Below are 17,646 nucleotides of genomic sequence, written 5' to 3'. Positions count from 1 at the left end.
CCACCGTCCATAACCCTTTCACCTCCCCCTCGTTATGGAGGTAATTCTAAAAATTTAGAGGTTTTTTAAACCAAATTGAGTACCACTTCGAAGCTTCCCCTGGTTCATTCCCTACAGATAGATCGAAAATTGACTATCTGATGAACCAATTAACAGGAAAGGCTTTAACCTGGGCTAACCCCTTATGGGAGAGTGGAAACGCCATAGCCCGTGATTACAGTGTCTTCCTAACAGCATTTAAGGCTACTTTTGAACTTAAAGGCAGAGAAAAAAACGCTGCCAAAACCCTAATGAGGATAAAACAAGGCAGTCGCTCTGTAGCTGATTACGCCATAGAGTTCAGAACATTGGCGTCCGAAGGTTGACTGGACCAATAGTGGTTTGGTGGCTGCTTTCTCAGAAGGTTTAGCTGAGAGTATACAGGACGAGACCGCAGCTAGAGACCTTCCGGTTAACCTCAATGATTTTATTGCCTATATGATAGATATCGATAACAGGCTCAGAGAAAGAGAAAAAAACAAACGTAATAGACGTCCATAGCCCCTCGTTTCTCTAACCCAGTGGTGATTAGCCAAGCTCCACCTCCAGAACCTGAACCCATGCAATTGGGTATTGCTAAACTCACTGAGAGACAACACAGGCGTAATGAAGGGTTGTGTATGTATTGCGTCAAGAAGGGACATCAAAGATTTTCATGTCAAGTTCGGACGGAAAACTTGCGCCCCTAAGGCACCTACGAGGACCGACCTTAGGTGTGATGTATATGTCCCCTAAATTGACTAAGAACCGTTTCCTTGACAGAGTTACCTTGTCTTTTTTTTTTTTTTTTTTTTATTCTTTATTTTTGAGTGCATTGATATACAAGACAGCTTACTCTGCCACAATAGCGTTCGTTAGCATAAACATATTGCAATATTGGCATTTGAGCAGTGCACATTTTTATATATGGTTGTAGAAACAAAACATGAGTCGGCGTTGCTTGCTCGTTACATTTAAAGTTACTAGCTTAGACTGCACTAGATCGTCAACTTGGTAAATAATATCATTAATACCGTTTAGAACATAACATGCTAGCGTAAGTAGGCATATTGAGGCATTCTAAATTAACAACAGGCTGATTTAGATATGGTTAGGCATACTGTGTCTGCTGTAGTACGGTTTAGGCTAATACAAGTCGCTTATTTAACATAACATGCTAGGATAACTAAGCGTGTTAAGAGTTAAACGTAAGTTTGATAAGGCATGCTATACTAGCTACAGGCTGAGTCAGCAAGACATAACAGGTTGTAGGGTCACTGGCAGTGATTTTTGACAAAAAGAAAAAATGATAACTGGTGAGTCTCTCCACTGGATGTGGCTTTGTAGTAGCTTGTCACGCAAGAGATTAATCAGGCGTATCTTTATCTAAAACCTCTGAGGATAAGAAAGGAGAGTCCACTCCGCTGGAGATGGCGTTTTAGCGCCCGGTGTGAAGCGACTGTCCATTTGGCTTTGTCGTTTTCCTGGGAATATGCATAACGGCTTTATAGATTTAGGGTATAGATGATGGGCAGATAGTCCACAGCCAAGTCCTCCCTGCGCCCCCATCGTGGCAAATCCCCCTCTGTTCCCCCCAGGGCATGCTCCTGTCTGTCAGCGAGAGGCTCCACTGCACTGTGGGCACTCAGGGACAGCGGCAGTCCAGCGTTCTCCCCCCCTGAAAGTCCGCGGGTCACCTGTCCCCTGCACCTCCCCAGCTCCTGCAGAACCTCATTGGAGCTCCAGCCTTGCTGCGCCTCGCCCTGCTCCGGTCACATGCATGGCGCCGGTGCGTGCCCCCCCGGCCACCGGTCCGCCAGGGGGGGCCACACACCCCGGCCCCACAGGGCTCACAGAGCTGGGGGCTGTTTCCCCTGGATCCACCACCAAATCCAGGGGTTAAGGCCGGCTCCTCGCCTACCAGTTTGCCGCCCAGCGGGGTCCATCCGCGGGATCCTTCAACCTGGGGAGGCCGAGGTGTCTCAGCGCGGTCCCCTGCAGCATGTGCGTCAGCCATCTTGTTTCTGTGCGGAAAGGGGAAATGTGCCGCGTGGGCCTCCCTCTCCAGCCCCCGAAGGTTGGACTCATGGGCCGGGATCACCCCCACCGGCCAGGGGGGGGGGAAGCGGGGCCGGGCCGATATCCCTGTCTCACCCGCTGTCGCCTCATTCCGCTGCCTCTGCTTACCGCTCGGGTGTATGGGCCTCGTGTGTCGGCCGTGCTCCGAGTATGCTGCCGGTGCGGCGTATGGCACACCGCCGTGTTCCTGGGCTATTCCCCATCTGGTGGCATGTTGTGCCCCGGCTCTTAGTGGTCTCTCGGTCTGCATTTTAAGTTTATCGGTGGCTCAGAGCCGGAGCCGGCATGGATGGCTGCCGCTCGGCTCGGCGGCCCGGCCCCGCCCCCCTTACCTTGTCTTTTAAGAAGACCGCTGTACAGTGTGAGTGTCACGGTAATATACCCCAACACGCAGGAATAGTTCACAGTCAAGAGACAAGAAACAGAGTTCGTCTACCGGACCTTAGAATGGCCGGACTAGGACGAGAGAAAGACAGAGTCAGAACAAGCCGAGGTCAAGGGAACTGAGAGACAGCGTAACGTAGAACAAGCCGAGGACTGGTACACAGAGGACAAAACAGCGGATAAGCAAGCAAGGATAAGGAGAGAGCGGAGTCAGGAACAAAGGTCAAGCACCAAAAAACCAACTGAACGATACAAGCACTAAAGGGAACTGGACAGAAACCACGATAGGGCAAGGAGCAAGGGGAAACAGGTGAGTATAAAAACCCTAAGGTTCACTTTGATTGGTTCCTGTCATATCCACGCCCCCAAAACGTGAGTGAATGGGGAATGTGGCCTGACAGGGGCCAATGGGAGACTGATTCTAATTTAGTCTCCCACTGTCCCTTTAAGAGCGCGCCCGAGACGCGCGGCGCGCTCTTAGTGTCGGGCGGGACATGTGACCGCTTCTCGCGGTCACTGCCCGCCTGACTGATCCCATCGTTGGCTGAGCCGCGCGCGGCTCGTGCAGGAGCAGGACCGCGCGCGGCGAGAAGGGAGGACCCCGGCCGGCCCCTGGAGAGGGTAAGTACCGCTACAGTGAGGCTCTGATTGACTCTGGGGCAGCGGAGAATTTCCTAGACAAAGAATTCTCTGCAAAGTTTCTCCTGCCCTTAAGACAGAAAGAGAGACCCATAGCAGTAGAGGCTATTGATGGAAGGCCTCTTACCCAGCCTCTCATCACACACGAAACTCTGCCAATCACTGTCTCAGTGGGTATTCTTCACTCTGAAGAGATGATTTTTCAAATCATATCTTCACCTACATGTCCGATAATACTCAGTTTCCCTTGACTCCAGAAACAAAATCCACGTTTAGATTGGGTTGAAGGAGAGATTGTGAGTTGGGGTGAGAGATGCAGAGGTGCTTGCTTAAAGCAGATGCCACAACCAATTGGTACCATCAATGTTCCCATTGCACCTCCCCTAACCACACAAATACCACCGCAGTATTTGGACTTAAAGGAGGTGTTCAACAAGGTCCAGTCGGAGGGGTTGCCACCACATAGACCCTATGACTGTGCCATAAATTTATTACCAGGTACTATGCCTCCAAAGGGAGGAGTGTATGCTCTATCCCCCCAAGAAAACCTTTGTTTAGAGGAGTATATAAAGGAAGCTCTCAGAAAGGGTCATATCCGTAAGTCCTCCTCACCCGCCGGGGCTGTGTTCTTCTTTGTCTCTAAAAAAAGGAGACCTACGCCCCTGTATAGACTATAGGGGTTTGAATAGGATTACGATAAACGCCTATCCTATTCCCCTTATATCAGAATTATTTGACAGGTTGAAAGGAGTTCGAGTCTTCACTAAGCTCTATCCCAGAAGTGCGTACAACCTAGTCAGGATTAAGGACGGTCACGAGTGGATGACCGCATTTAATACTAGAATGGGACATTCCGAATACCTGGTTATGCCGTTTGGATTATGCAACGCTCCAGCGGTATTCCAGGATTTTATTAACGATGTCCTCAGAGAGTACCTCCACATGTTCGTTTTAGTGTACCTAGACGACATTCTCATCTATTCCCCAGACCTAGAGACACATCACGAACATGTGAGAATAGTACTCAAAACCCTGTTAAAGAACAGTCTCTACTGTAAGCTGGAGAAATGCCAGTTTGACCAAACGGAGATACAATTTCTTGGATATGTTATATCTCCGTCCGGTTTCCAGATGGACCCCCGCAAGCTGGAAGCAGTCTTACAGTGGCTGTTGCCCAAGGGCCTTAAAGCTACACAACGCTTTATAGGTTTTGCGAATTACTACCGCAAATTTATTAAAGGATTTTCTTCTGTAATTTCTCCTATAACCAACCTAACCAAAAAAGGAGCAAATTGCAAATCATGGCCCAAAGAAGCAAGAGAGGCATTTGAACAGTTAAAATCTTTATTTTCCTCAGCACCTGTCCTGACCCATCCTGATCCAACCAAGCAATTTATTCTAGAAGTAGATGCGTCAGAAACAGGAGTAGGAGCCATTCTGTCTCAAAGAGAAAGTCCTGATGCGCCTTTATCATCCCTGTGTATTTTTCTCTTGCAAACTCACACCTGCAGAGAAGAACTATGACATAGGGAATAGGGAACTTTTGGCCATTGTACTTGCCCTTAAGGAATGGAGGCATCTCTTGGAAGGTTCCAAAGAGCCACTTTTGATCTTTACCGATCATAAGAATTTGGCTTATATTGGGGACGCTAAGAGATTGTCCTCTCGTCAGGCTAGGTGGTCATTGTTCCTCTCCCGATTCAATTTCGTAATTACTTATAGGCCTGGGACCAAGAACACAAAGGCAGATGCACTGTCTAGACAGTTTGAGACAGATGAAGCTCCTGAAGTATGATATTTCCTATCATACTTCCAGAATGCCTCATTGCCACCACAGTTTCCGAAGTGTCTTCTCCACTCTTCTGTGCCATAATAGCAGATCAAACTCAGGCACCTGTGGGAAAACCTCCGGATAAACTGTATGTGTCACCTCCATTAAGAAAAAAGGTACTTGATTTATTTCATGATAATCCCACAGCAGGTCATCCTGGAGTCCATAAAACCCTCTCTGCTATCTCCAGGAGGTTTTGGTGGTCTACTCTTAGGAACGATATCAAAGATTATGTGGGGGCATGTCAAATATGTGCCGTTTCTAAAGTTCCTCCTAGATCACCTCCTGGACTATTACAACCACTGCCCATACCTAATGCTCCATGGACCCATTTAGCCATGGATTTTATTGTAGATCTACCCAGTTCAAACGGGTTTAATACAATCCTTATGGTCATCGATAGATTCTCAAAGATGGCACATTTTATTCCCGTTAAAAAATTACCATCTGCTCAAGATCTCGTTCAGATATTCTTGAGAGAGATCTTTAGGTTGCACGGAGTGCCCAAAAACATAGTGTCTGACAGAGGCACCCAATTTATTTCTAGGTTTTGGCATTCCTTTTGTAAACAATTGGGTATCGAACTCTCCTTCTCGTCAGCATATCATCCTCAAACAAATGGAGCAGCAGAGAGGGCCAATCAGTCTTTAGAATCCTATTTACGTTGTTTTATCAATGCCAATCAGTCTAACTGGTATGAGCTCTTACCCATGGCTGAGTTCGCCAGGAACAACGCGAATCATGAATCTCCTAATCATAGTCCATTTTTTGTAAATCAGGGTTATCACCCCACAGTTTTCCCTTCTGAATTCTCAGACACGGATATTCCTGCTTTAAACACCCGTTTAGATTCTATTCATGATACTTGGGATTCCGTTCATTCAGCTCTGCAAAAGGCTTTAAAACGTGCGAAAGTCCAAGCTGACAAGAAACGGGGTGCCAATCCTGTCTATCATCCGGGTGACAAGGTGTGGTTATCCACACGCCATATCAAACTTAAGGTTCCTTCCATGAATTTTTCCCCTCGGTACATAGGTCCTTTTTGAGTCATCCGACGTATCAATCCAGTGACCTATTCCTTGGCACTTCCTGCCCATATGAGGATTGCCAATTCGTTCCATGTATCTTTACTCAAGCCTCTTACTTGCAATCGATACACTAGAGTGTCCACCCCTCCTCCGCCCTTGGTAGTGGGTGACCAGGAGGAGTATGAAGTTCGTTCTATAATGGACTCCAAAATATCCAGAGGTATCTTGTCCTATCTTGTTGACTGGAAGGGGTATGGCCCTGAGGAACGTTGTTGGGTTCCTGCTGACCGGATTCATGTGCCCCGTCTTGTCCGGTCATTTCACAAACGTTTTCCCCTCAAGCCGGATCCTTCCCGCCCGGTGGGCGGTCTTCGAGTGGGGGGTACTGTCACGGTTGCCGACCCGCCGCGTGGCAGGGCTGTGCCCAACTGGTACAGCCTTGCCGACAGCACGAGCTTACCTGCTCGTCGGCGAGTCGACAACCGCTTCCTTGCATCCTCCGGCCGTCGCGCCCGGATCCAAAATGGCGCTGACCGCGTGGTCGCGCCTAAACGTAGCTCCGCCCCCGAAGTTCATACTGATGTGCGCGTGACGTCACAACGTCAACGCGCACGCACGTTTTGGGGTCAGAGGTCGCCCTCTGACCAGTCAGACCTTAGAGAGGGATATTTAAATCCCTAGCTCACCTTAGTACCTTGCCCTGTCATGGTTTCCTGTTCCTGGTTTCCTGAGGGTGCTTTATCTTTGTGAATCTGATTTCCTGGTATCCTGATCTTGGCTTTTCCCTGGTTATTCTGAATTCTGGTTTCCCTGACTTGGCTTGTGTAAACGGTATTGTGTATTTTCTGGCTTCCTTGACCTCGGCTTCCCCTTTGACCATTCTCTGTCTCTAGCGTATTAGTCCGGCCATTCTAAGGTCCGGTTTACGCTCTGTCCTTTTATTTTCCTTTTCCTGTTTACATAGTTTCTGCGTGCTGGACCACACTAGTAGTCGTGACATTACGGCAGGGCCATGGATCCTGCAGGACTATGCAAACATATGATTGCCTGTGAGAATAGGGTGGAGGATATGGACCACAGGTTAGATCAATTTGCCCAGGCATTTCAGACCTTGCTCCAGAGAACTGCCTATTTAGAGGCACCTCCTGTACAACCTGTGGTTCCGCCACCTGTCGTGGCTCCCGTGCCACATAAACCACCGTCCATAACCCTTTCACCTCCCCCTCGTTATGGAGGTAATTCTAAAAATTTAGAGGTTTTTTAAACCAAATTGAGTACCACTTCGAAGCTTCCCCTGGTTCATTCCCTACAGATAGATCGAAAATTGACTATCTGATGAACCAATTAACAGGAAAGGCTTTAACCTGGGCTAACCCCTTATGGGAGAGTGGAAACGCCATAGCCCGTGATTACAGTGTCTTCCTAACAGCATTTAAGGCTACTTTTGAACTTAAAGGCAGAGAAAAAAACGCTGCCAAAACCCTAATGAGGATAAAACAAGGCAGTCGCTCTGTAGCTGATTACGCCATAGAGTTCAGAACATTGGCGTCCGAAGGTTGACTGGACCAATAGTGGTTTGGTGGCTGCTTTCTCAGAAGGTTTAGCTGAGAGTATACAGGACGAGACCGCAGCTAGAGACCTTCCGGTTAACCTCAATGATTTTATTGCCTATATGATAGATATCGATAACAGGCTCAGAGAAAGAGAAAAAAACAAACGTAATAGACGTCCATAGCCCCTCGTTTCTCTAACCCAGTGGTGATTAGCCAAGCTCCACCTCCAGAACCTGAACCCATGCAATTGGGTATTGCTAAACTCACTGAGAGACAACACAGGCGTAATGAAGGGTTGTGTATGTATTGCGTCAAGAAGGGACATCAAAGATTTTCATGTCAAGTTCGGCCGGAAAACTTGCGCCCCTAAGGCACCTACGAGGACCGACCTTAGGTGTGATGTATATGTCCCCTAAATTGACTAAGAACCGTTTCCTTGACAGAGTTACCTTGTCTTTTAAGAAGACCGCTGTACAGTGTGAGTGTCACGGTAATATACCCCAACACGCAGGAATAGTTCACAGTCAAGAGACAAGAAACAGAGTTCGTCTACCGGACCTTAGAATGGCCGGACTAGGACGAGAGAAAGACAGAGTCAGAACAAGCCGAGGTCAAGGGAACTGAGAGACAGCGTAACGTAGAACAAGCCGAGGACTGGTACACAGAGGACAAAACAGCGGATAAGCAAGCAAGGATAAGGAGAGAGCGGAGTCAGGAACAAAGCCAAGGTCAAGCACCAAAAAACCAACTGAACGATACAAGCACTAAAGGGAACTGGACAGAAACCACGATAGGGCAAGGAGCAAGGGGAAACAGGTGAGTATAAAAACCCTAAGGTTCACTTTGATTGGTTCCTGTCATATCCACGCCCCCAAAACGTGAGTGAATGGGGAATGTGGCCTGACAGGGGCCAATGGGAGACTGATTCTAATTTAGTCTCCCACTGTCCCTTTAAGAGCGCGCCCGAGACGCGCGGCGCGCTCTTAGTGTCGGGCGGGACATGTGACCGCTTCTCGCGGTCACTGCCCGCCTGACTGATCCCATCGTTGGCTGAGCCGCGCGCGGCTCGTGCAGGAGCAGGACCGCGCGCGGCGAGAAGGGAGGACCCCGGCCGGCCCCTGGAGAGGGTAAGTACCGCTACAGTGAGGCTCTGATTGACTCTGGGGCAGCGGAGAATTTCCTAGACAAAGAATTCTCTGCAAAGTTTCTCCTGCCCTTAAGACAGAAAGAGAGACCCATAGCAGTAGAGGCTATTGATGGAAGGCCTCTTACCCAGCCTCTCATCACACACGAAACTCTGCCAATCACTGTCTCAGTGGGTATTCTTCACTCTGAAGAGATGATTTTTCAAATCATATCTTCACCTACATGTCCGATAATACTCAGTTTCCCTTGACTCCAGAAACAAAATCCACGTTTAGATTGGGTTGAAGGAGAGATTGTGAGTTGGGGTGAGAGATGCAGAGGTGCTTGCTTAAAGCAGATGCCACAACCAATTGGTACCATCAATGTTCCCATTGCACCTCCCCTAACCACACAAATACCACCGCAGTATTTGGACTTAAAGGAGGTGTTCAACAAGGTCCAGTCGGAGGGGTTGCCACCACATAGACCCTATGACTGTGCCATAAATTTATTACCAGGTACTATGCCTCCAAAGGGAGGAGTGTATGCTCTATCCCCCCAAGAAAACCTTTGTTTAGAGGAGTATATAAAGGAAGCTCTCAGAAAGGGTCATATCCGTAAGTCCTCCTCACCCGCCGGGGCTGTGTTCTTCTTTGTCTCTAAAAAAAGAAGGAGACCTACGCCCCTGTATAGACTATAGGGGTTTGAATAGGATTACGATAAACGCCTATCCTATTCCCCTTATATCAGAATTATTTGACAGGTTGAAAGGAGTTCGAGTCTTCACTAAGCTCTATCCCAGAAGTGCGTACAACCTAGTCAGGATTAAGGACGGTCACGAGTGGATGACCGCATTTAATACTAGAATGGGACATTCCGAATACCTGGTTATGCCGTTTGGATTATGCAACGCTCCAGCGGTATTCCAGGATTTTATTAACGATGTCCTCAGAGAGTACCTCCACATGTTCGTTTTAGTGTACCTAGACGACATTCTCATCTATTCCCCAGACCTAGAGACACATCACGAACATGTGAGAATAGTACTCAAAACCCTGTTAAAGAACAGTCTCTACTGTAAGCTGGAGAAATGCCAGTTTGACCAAACGGAGATACAATTTCTTGGATATGTTATATCTCCGTCCGGTTTCCAGATGGACCCCCGCAAGCTGGAAGCAGTCTTACAGTGGCTGTTGCCCAAGGGCCTTAAAGCTACACAACGCTTTATAGGTTTTGCGAATTACTACCGCAAATTTATTAAAGGATTTTCTTCTGTAATTTCTCCTATAACCAACCTAACCAAAAAAGGAGCAAATTGCAAATCATGGCCCAAAGAAGCAAGAGAGGCATTTGAACAGTTAAAATCTTTATTTTCCTCAGCACCTGTCCTGACCCATCCTGATCCAACCAAGCAATTTATTCTAGAAGTAGATGCGTCAGAAACAGGAGTAGGAGCCATTCTGTCTCAAAGAGAAAGTCCTGATGCGCCTTTATCATCCCTGTGTATTTTTCTCTTGCAAACTCACACCTGCAGAGAAGAACTATGACATAGGGAATAGGGAACTTTTGGCCAGTGTACTTGCCCTTAAGGAATGGAGGCATCTCTTGGAAGGTTCCAAAGAGCCACTTTTGATCTTTACCGATCATAAGAATTTGGCTTATATTGGGGACGCTAAGAGATTGTCCTCTCGTCAGGCTAGGTGGTCATTGTTCCTCTCCCGATTCAATTTCGTAATTACTTATAGGCCTGGGACCAAGAACACAAAGGCAGATGCACTGTCTAGACAGTTTGAGACAGATGAAGCTCCTGAAGTATGATATTTCCTATCATACTTCCAGAATGCCTCATTGCCACCACAGTTTCCGAAGTGTCTTCTCCACTCTTCTGTGCCATAATAGCAGATCAAACTCAGGCACCTGTGGGAAAACCTCCGGATAAACTGTATGTGTCACCTCCATTAAGAAAAAAGGTACTTGATTTATTTCATGATAATCCCACAGCAGGTCATCCTGGAGTCCATAAAACCCTCTCTGCTATCTCCAGGAGGTTTTGGTGGTCTACTCTTAGGAACGATATCAAAGATTATGTGGGGGGGGGCATGTCAAATATGTGCCGTTTCTAAAGTTCCTCCTAGATCACCTCCTGGACTATTACAACCACTGCCCATACCTAATGCTCCATGGACCCATTTAGCCATGGATTTTATTGTAGATCTACCCAGTTCAAACGGGTTTAATACAATCCTTATGGTCATCGATAGATTCTCAAAGATGGCACATTTTATTCCCGTTAAAAAATTACCATCTGCTCAAGATCTCGTTCAGATATTCTTGAGAGAGATCTTTAGGTTGCACGGAGTGCCCAAAAACATAGTGTCTGACAGAGGCACCCAATTTATTTCTAGGTTTTGGCATTCCTTTTGTAAACAATTGGGTATCGAACTCTCCTTCTCGTCAGCATATCATCCTCAAACAAATGGAGCAGCAGAGAGGGCCAATCAGTCTTTAGAATCCTATTTACGTTGTTTTATCAATGCCAATCAGTCTAACTGGTATGAGCTCTTACCCATGGCTGAGTTCGCCAGGAACAACGCGAATCATGAATCTCCTAATCATAGTCCATTTTTTGTAAATCAGGGTTATCACCCCACAGTTTTCCCTTCTGAATTCTCAGACACGGATATTCCTGCTTTAAACACCCGTTTAGATTCTATTCATGATACTTGGGATTCCGTTCATTCAGCTCTGCAAAAGGCTTTAAAACGTGCGAAAGTCCAAGCTGACAAGAAACGGGGTGCCAATCCTGTCTATCATCCGGGTGACAAGGTGTGGTTATCCACACGCCATATCAAACTTAAGGTTCCTTCCATGAATTTTTCCCCTCGGTACATAGGTCCTTTTTGAGTCATCCGACGTATCAATCCAGTGACCTATTCCTTGGCACTTCCTGCCCATATGAGGATTGCCAATTCGTTCCATGTATCTTTACTCAAGCCTCTTACTTGCAATCGATACACTAGAGTGTCCACCCCTCCTCCGCCCTTGGTAGTGGGTGACCAGGAGGAGTATGAAGTTCGTTCTATAATGGACTCCAAAATATCCAGAGGTATCTTGTCCTATCTTGTTGACTGGAAGGGGTATGGCCCTGAGGAACGTTGTTGGGTTCCTGCTGACCGGATTCATGTGCCCCGTCTTGTCCGGTCATTTCACAAACGTTTTCCCCTCAAGCCGGATCCTTCCCGCCCGGTGGGCGGTCTTCGAGTGGGGGGTACTGTCACGGTTGCCGACCCGCCGCGTGGCAGGGCTGTGCCCAACTGGTACAGCCTTGCCGACAGCACGAGCTTACCTGCTCGTCGGCGAGCCGACAACCGCTTCCCTGCATCCTCCGGCCGTCGCGCCCGGATCCAAAATGGCGCTGACCGCATGGTCGCGCCTAAACATAGCTCCGCCCCTGAAGTTCATACTTACGTGCGCGTGACGTCATGACGTCAACGCGCATGCACGTTTTGGGGTCAGAGGTCGCCCTCTGACCAATCAGACCTTTATCTTTCCGAATCTGATTTCCTGGTATCCTGATCTTGGCTTCTCTGTTTCTAGCGTATTAGTCCGGCCATTCTTTTCCTTTTCTTGCCTATTTTCCTTTTCTTGCCTATGTATATGTTTACATAGTTTCTGCGTGCTGGACCACACTTGTAGTCGTGACACTCAGGCACAGAGGATCTTGGGAGGGAAACGCCTGTAATTTTGTATGAGAGACCCTTTGTGGTGGTCTGGGCATAAAAGCCATGTGTAACCAAATAAAAATACATTCCTGTTGTACCCTTCATCAAGTCTCGGCTGATGTTTGGGTAACCAAAGGCTCTGATTACTGTTTCACTTGGGATTTGGGAGACTTACAATGGATATACTCAGTCAGAGTACAGGGGATCCATTACAGATAGATAATCCCAGTATAAAAAGTCTAATATAGTCCTACTCACGTTTTTAAGAGCTTATAACCAGCTCTAATATGGATTGTGTGCAGTAGTACAATCCCCACTTAGGGATATGTGATGATATGATGTTAGGTAGATGTTTCATCAATATGTAGACCATAAAATAAATGTAAAAGCGACATCAACAGTGCTCACTGTGTCACGAGAATGAAATAATGGTTACTCACATTCAGTAGAGCAGACAAACTACTAACTGTATAGGGTGTAAGTGGTATAATTCCCACCTTGGAATTATTTAGGAGAACTTACTAGAACATAAATTGGATGCCAGGTAGAAAACAGAAGAACAAATAAAAAAGTAACATGGTACACTCACAAATGGAAGTAGCCAAAATACCTTTATCCACAGCAGTATAAAATATCCACAACGCGTTTCACCAACAAGGCTTCATCAAGTGGAGATAAAAACATACTATTCTAGAGCTGGTTATAAGCTCTTAAAAACGTGGGTAGGATTATACTAGACTTTTTATACTGGTATTATCTATCTCAGGGATATAATGCACTATTAGTTTTTCCTTTTGTATTTACCTATGGATCAATACCCTGATCTGACACTGTAGTAGAAGAATCATACCGGACATATTTAAGGCTATATCTTCTGGCAAATGTTATTAGGACTTTTATTTGACTTTTTATTTTTATTTTTCATATTGAATTTTCTATATATTGGACTTTTTATACTGTATATTAGTTACTATACTTTGTCTATCCTATTTTGGCGCAACCTTATCTCATCTTTTGTTTAGTTTTTACCATTATTATCTGTCTGTTACCATCATTTTCAGTCTATGGGTTACCTTTATTATCACTATGTCTACGGGTTACCATTATCGTCAATCTATGGGTAACCATTATTATCAGCCTATGGGTTACCAATATTATCAGTCAGTCTATGGGTTACCAATATTATCAGTCAGTCTATGGGTTACCATTAGTATCAATCTATGGATTATCAATATTATCTGTGTATGGGTTACCATTATCATCAGTCTGTCTGCTATTTTTCCAGTTCCTATCAGTCTAATATGATGTCTGTTTTGAGTTGGGTCTCTTTCTCTGTTTAGAAAAAAGAAGGTGGGTGCAAACCCACCAAATGAGGGCGCTAATCACTACAGACAAGTGTATAGATTTGTTAAAAAAAATCAAAAATGTATTATGTACACTTCTCAATAAATAAAAATAAATATAACATAGAATATCAAATTAATAGCAATATTTGCAAATAAGAAATACAAAGCAGTGCAATTCTAAGACCAGGGAACAAAGCCCGACACCAACCACTTAGCTCACAAGTGAACAGATGCAACATACAGCCCTTGGTCGCGACTCCTAGGGCTGAAATATACTTGCGGCTCACAAAACAATACAAACGTGGTGGTGAAATAACGGTCTCTGGACTTCTGTGTTCAATGCCTCTGGCTCAACGCGTTTCATCCCGCGTTCTTCGTGACTTCCTCAGGAGCTGTAGATGCTGTAGCTTCTTCTCCGCTGTCGTCTCTTCTTATATCTTCCATTTCTTCACTCTTCGCGCTCAAAACTGCCCTAGCGCATGCGCACACCGACACCAACTTCCTTCCAGGTACGGGTACCCCCATTGACCAGTAGCTATCGGGAAATATTCGGCGCGCATGCGCGGCCAAATGAGACCGCACAAAACTTTATTGGCATTGAGTCCGGGCACAACATAACACTTATATAGTTATATGTGACCGAAAACTCACAATTCATGCCTGATAATCCAAGAACAAGTCCTTAGAATTTACCACAAAATAACAATTATATATACGCACTTAAGGTGGCCATGTCAACTAAAGAACTATTTATATAAAAAAAATTTTTTATAAAAAAACATAATGTTGTATGCACAGTTTTTTGTGGTAATCGTTACAATCTAAAGGACGGTTCCAATGTATATACCCCTTCTTTTCTTTATACCAAAAGATGATGTAATTTTTTTACAAATTATACTTAAGGGCACAGTACAACTCTATCCTTATTAGACCCGTATATAATTATTAATAAATGTGTGATATCTCAATACAAACATAAAAATAAATATCAACATAAACATAAAAATACATACAAGAATTCCAATTTCCCTAAACTTTTAAAATCCCAAAATGTTCAATTTCCGCATTCTTCTTAATTAAACGTTACCCCAATTTAGATATGCTAGAATGATAAATACTTTGAAAATTCTTAAAGTGGTCCCATTTTTCATATACATATGTTTTACCATTCAGGATCATGCAACATAGGGAGACAACAGAAAGAAGGGGAGAGAGAGAAAAAGGGAATAATCTTTCTTTCACATAAAGGCCATTTAGACCTCTATTTTATAGATCCATTCTGTTTCTTTTCTGGCTAGTGTCTTGGTAGTATTGCCACCTCGCCAATGTGGAACAACTAAATCAATACCTATACAAACAAAATTATTAAGAGTAAAAGCAGAACAGTTAATACAATGTCGAGGCACACTATGTTTCTCACTTTTCTTTTTTATGCCATAGAAATGTTCTATCAGTCTCTCAAGCAGTCTGCGGATAGTACGGCCTATATATTGCATTCCACATGCACATTCCAGCAAATATACCACATTTTTACTACTACACGTTATAAAATGTTTTATCATAAACTTTTCACCTGTGACAGTACTTTTAAAAGTAGTAGTGGTTCTTTTTTGGAACTTGCAGGTGCTACAATTTCCACATCTATGAAAACCATTTGCTTTCTTTCCCAAAAAGGTTTCCTGTATGTTTTCTGAAACCTTTTTCGGAAGCATACTAGGTGCTAAGATTGTCTTTAAACTATTGGTCTTCTTATATACAATTTTCAGTTTCTTAGGTGATATTTTGTGCAGATAGTTATCCTGCAGTAGAATCGGCCAATATTTCCTGAGGACTTTGTTCGCCTTATTATTATACATTGTAATAAATGCCATATCGAATGTGTTCCTCTCAGAATTAGTTATTCCCTGTCTTACTTGTAAAAATTCTTCCCTTTTTCTATTTTCGACCTCTTTCTGACTTCTCTCAAGCAGCTCTTTAGGATAATTTCTATCCAAAAATCTTTTGTTGAGAATCTGAACCTGATTATCAAAATCTGTCTGGTTTGTACAATTTTTAAACAACCTAGTTTGCTGACTCTTAGGAATGTTACGCAACCATACGGGGTTGTGACAGCTAGAAAATTCTATAAGGCTGTTACAATCCGTAGGTTTGAAAAAGGTTTTCCTGCAAATTACATTTCTCTCAACAAAAAAAGTTAAATCTAAAAAATGGATCTGTTTGTCTCCCATTTCTTGGGTAAAATTCAAACCATAATCATTAGAATTAACATAAATCATAAAACTATTGAACTTTTGTACATCTCCCTTCCTAATAATAAAAACATTGTCTATGTACCTTCACCATAGCACCAGGTTTGCCCTAAATGGATTATTATTCCAAATGCACCGTTCCTCCCAATTAGCTACAAAGATGTTAGCGTAACTTGGGGCAAACCTGGTGCCCATGGCGTTACCACAGACCTGAAGATAATGGGTTCCCTCAAACCAAAATGAATTCTTATGCAAAATAAAATTGATACATTGTAAGATAAATTTACTCTGTTTTTTGGACATGTCACCATCTTTATCTAGCGCCTCTTTTACAGCGGCTATCCCTTTTATATGGTCAATGACCGGATATAGTGAGGTGACGTCTATGGTAACCCATAGATAATCTTCCTTCCACTCCATTCCTTCCAATTCTCTAATCATTTGAGTTGAGTCTTTTACATAAGAGGCTGCCAATGTCACATATTTTTGTAGATAAATGTCTACATATTCAGAGATGTTACTGGTAAGGGAACCGATCCCACTGATTATGGGTCTCCCAGGTGGATCCTCTAGACTTTTATGAATCTTAGGTAATTGGTAAAAAAAAATAGCTAGTTTTGGAAACTCAATATAAAGATATTCAAATTCCATTTTTGTAATTATTTTTTGTTCTAATGCTTCAGATAGTATAGCATGTAGTTCTAATTTAAACATATTACACTTTCTCTTTTTAGAACATGATTTGTTTGTATTGAAGTCCCTTTTGAAATGGAGTACTACTACTTGCTCCTTTTATGCATATCTTCTCTTGAGATATAGGCGTCTCCTTGTTTATTGATCTCATTATCTTGCTATGTGTAGGGATCTGTTTTTTGGTATGACTATGTTAATGTACTTAAGTATTTCTGTTTAATATAAAGTGGCACCGGACTCCAAGCACACAAGAGACTGATGGCTTCCAGGTTAAGCGGCCGGGCGATGTTAGTGTGCGCTGCACCCTGCTCTTAATGCTGGATTATCAGGTAACCACACTGCACCCTGCTCCTAATTCTGGATTATCTGATAACCGCTCTAATCGTAATCCTGGATTATCTGATAACCGCTCTGCCCCTAATGCTGGATTATCTGATAACCGCTCTGCCCCTAATGCTGGATTATCTGATAACCGCTCTGCCCCTAATGCTGGATTATCTGATAACCGCTCTGCCCCTAATGCTGGATTATCAGATAACCGCTCTGATCCTAATGCGGGATTATCAGATAACCGCTCTGCCCCTAATGCTGGATTATCCGATAACCGCTCTGATCCTAATGCTGGATTATCAGATAACCGCTCTGATCCTAGTGCTGGATTATCAGATAACCGCTCTGATCCTAATGCTGGATTATCAGATAACCGCTCTGATCCTAATGCTGGATTATCAGATAACCGCTCTGCCCCTAATGCTGGATTATCAGATAACCGCTCTGCCCCTAATGCTGAATTATCAGATAACCGCTCTGCCCCTAATGCTGGATTATCAGATAACCGCTCTGATCCTAATGCTGGATTATCAGATAACCGCTCTGCCCCTAATGCTGGATTATCAGATAACCGCTCTGCCCCTAATGCTGGATTATCAGATAACCGCTCTGCCCCTAATGCTGGATTATCAGATAACCGCTCTGATCC

The 17,646-nt window shown here is 44.5% G+C and overlaps 1 protein-coding gene across 7 annotated transcripts in view; it reads left to right on the top strand.

Moving 5' to 3' along the window:
* SMARCD3 (SWI/SNF related, matrix associated, actin dependent regulator of chromatin, subfamily d, member 3) overlaps positions 1 to 17,646 on the top strand; it is a 205,263-nt gene that overhangs the window by 172,516 nt on the left and 15,101 nt on the right. For all 7 annotated transcript variants that reach the window (XM_063452963.1, XM_063452968.1, XM_063452962.1 and 4 more), the window contains exon 7: positions 16,895 to 16,996. In XM_063452963.1, coding sequence (XP_063309033.1) covers positions 16,895 to 16,996 — 102 coding nt within the window. The remainder of the gene's footprint in view (positions 1 to 16,894; positions 16,997 to 17,646) is intronic.

This window comes from Pelobates fuscus, chromosome 4 (genome assembly GCF_036172605.1).
Source record: "Pelobates fuscus isolate aPelFus1 chromosome 4, aPelFus1.pri, whole genome shotgun sequence".
Lineage (NCBI taxonomy): Eukaryota > Metazoa > Chordata > Amphibia > Anura > Pelobatidae > Pelobates > Pelobates fuscus.
This window is presented reverse-complemented; position numbering and strand designations above follow the sequence as displayed.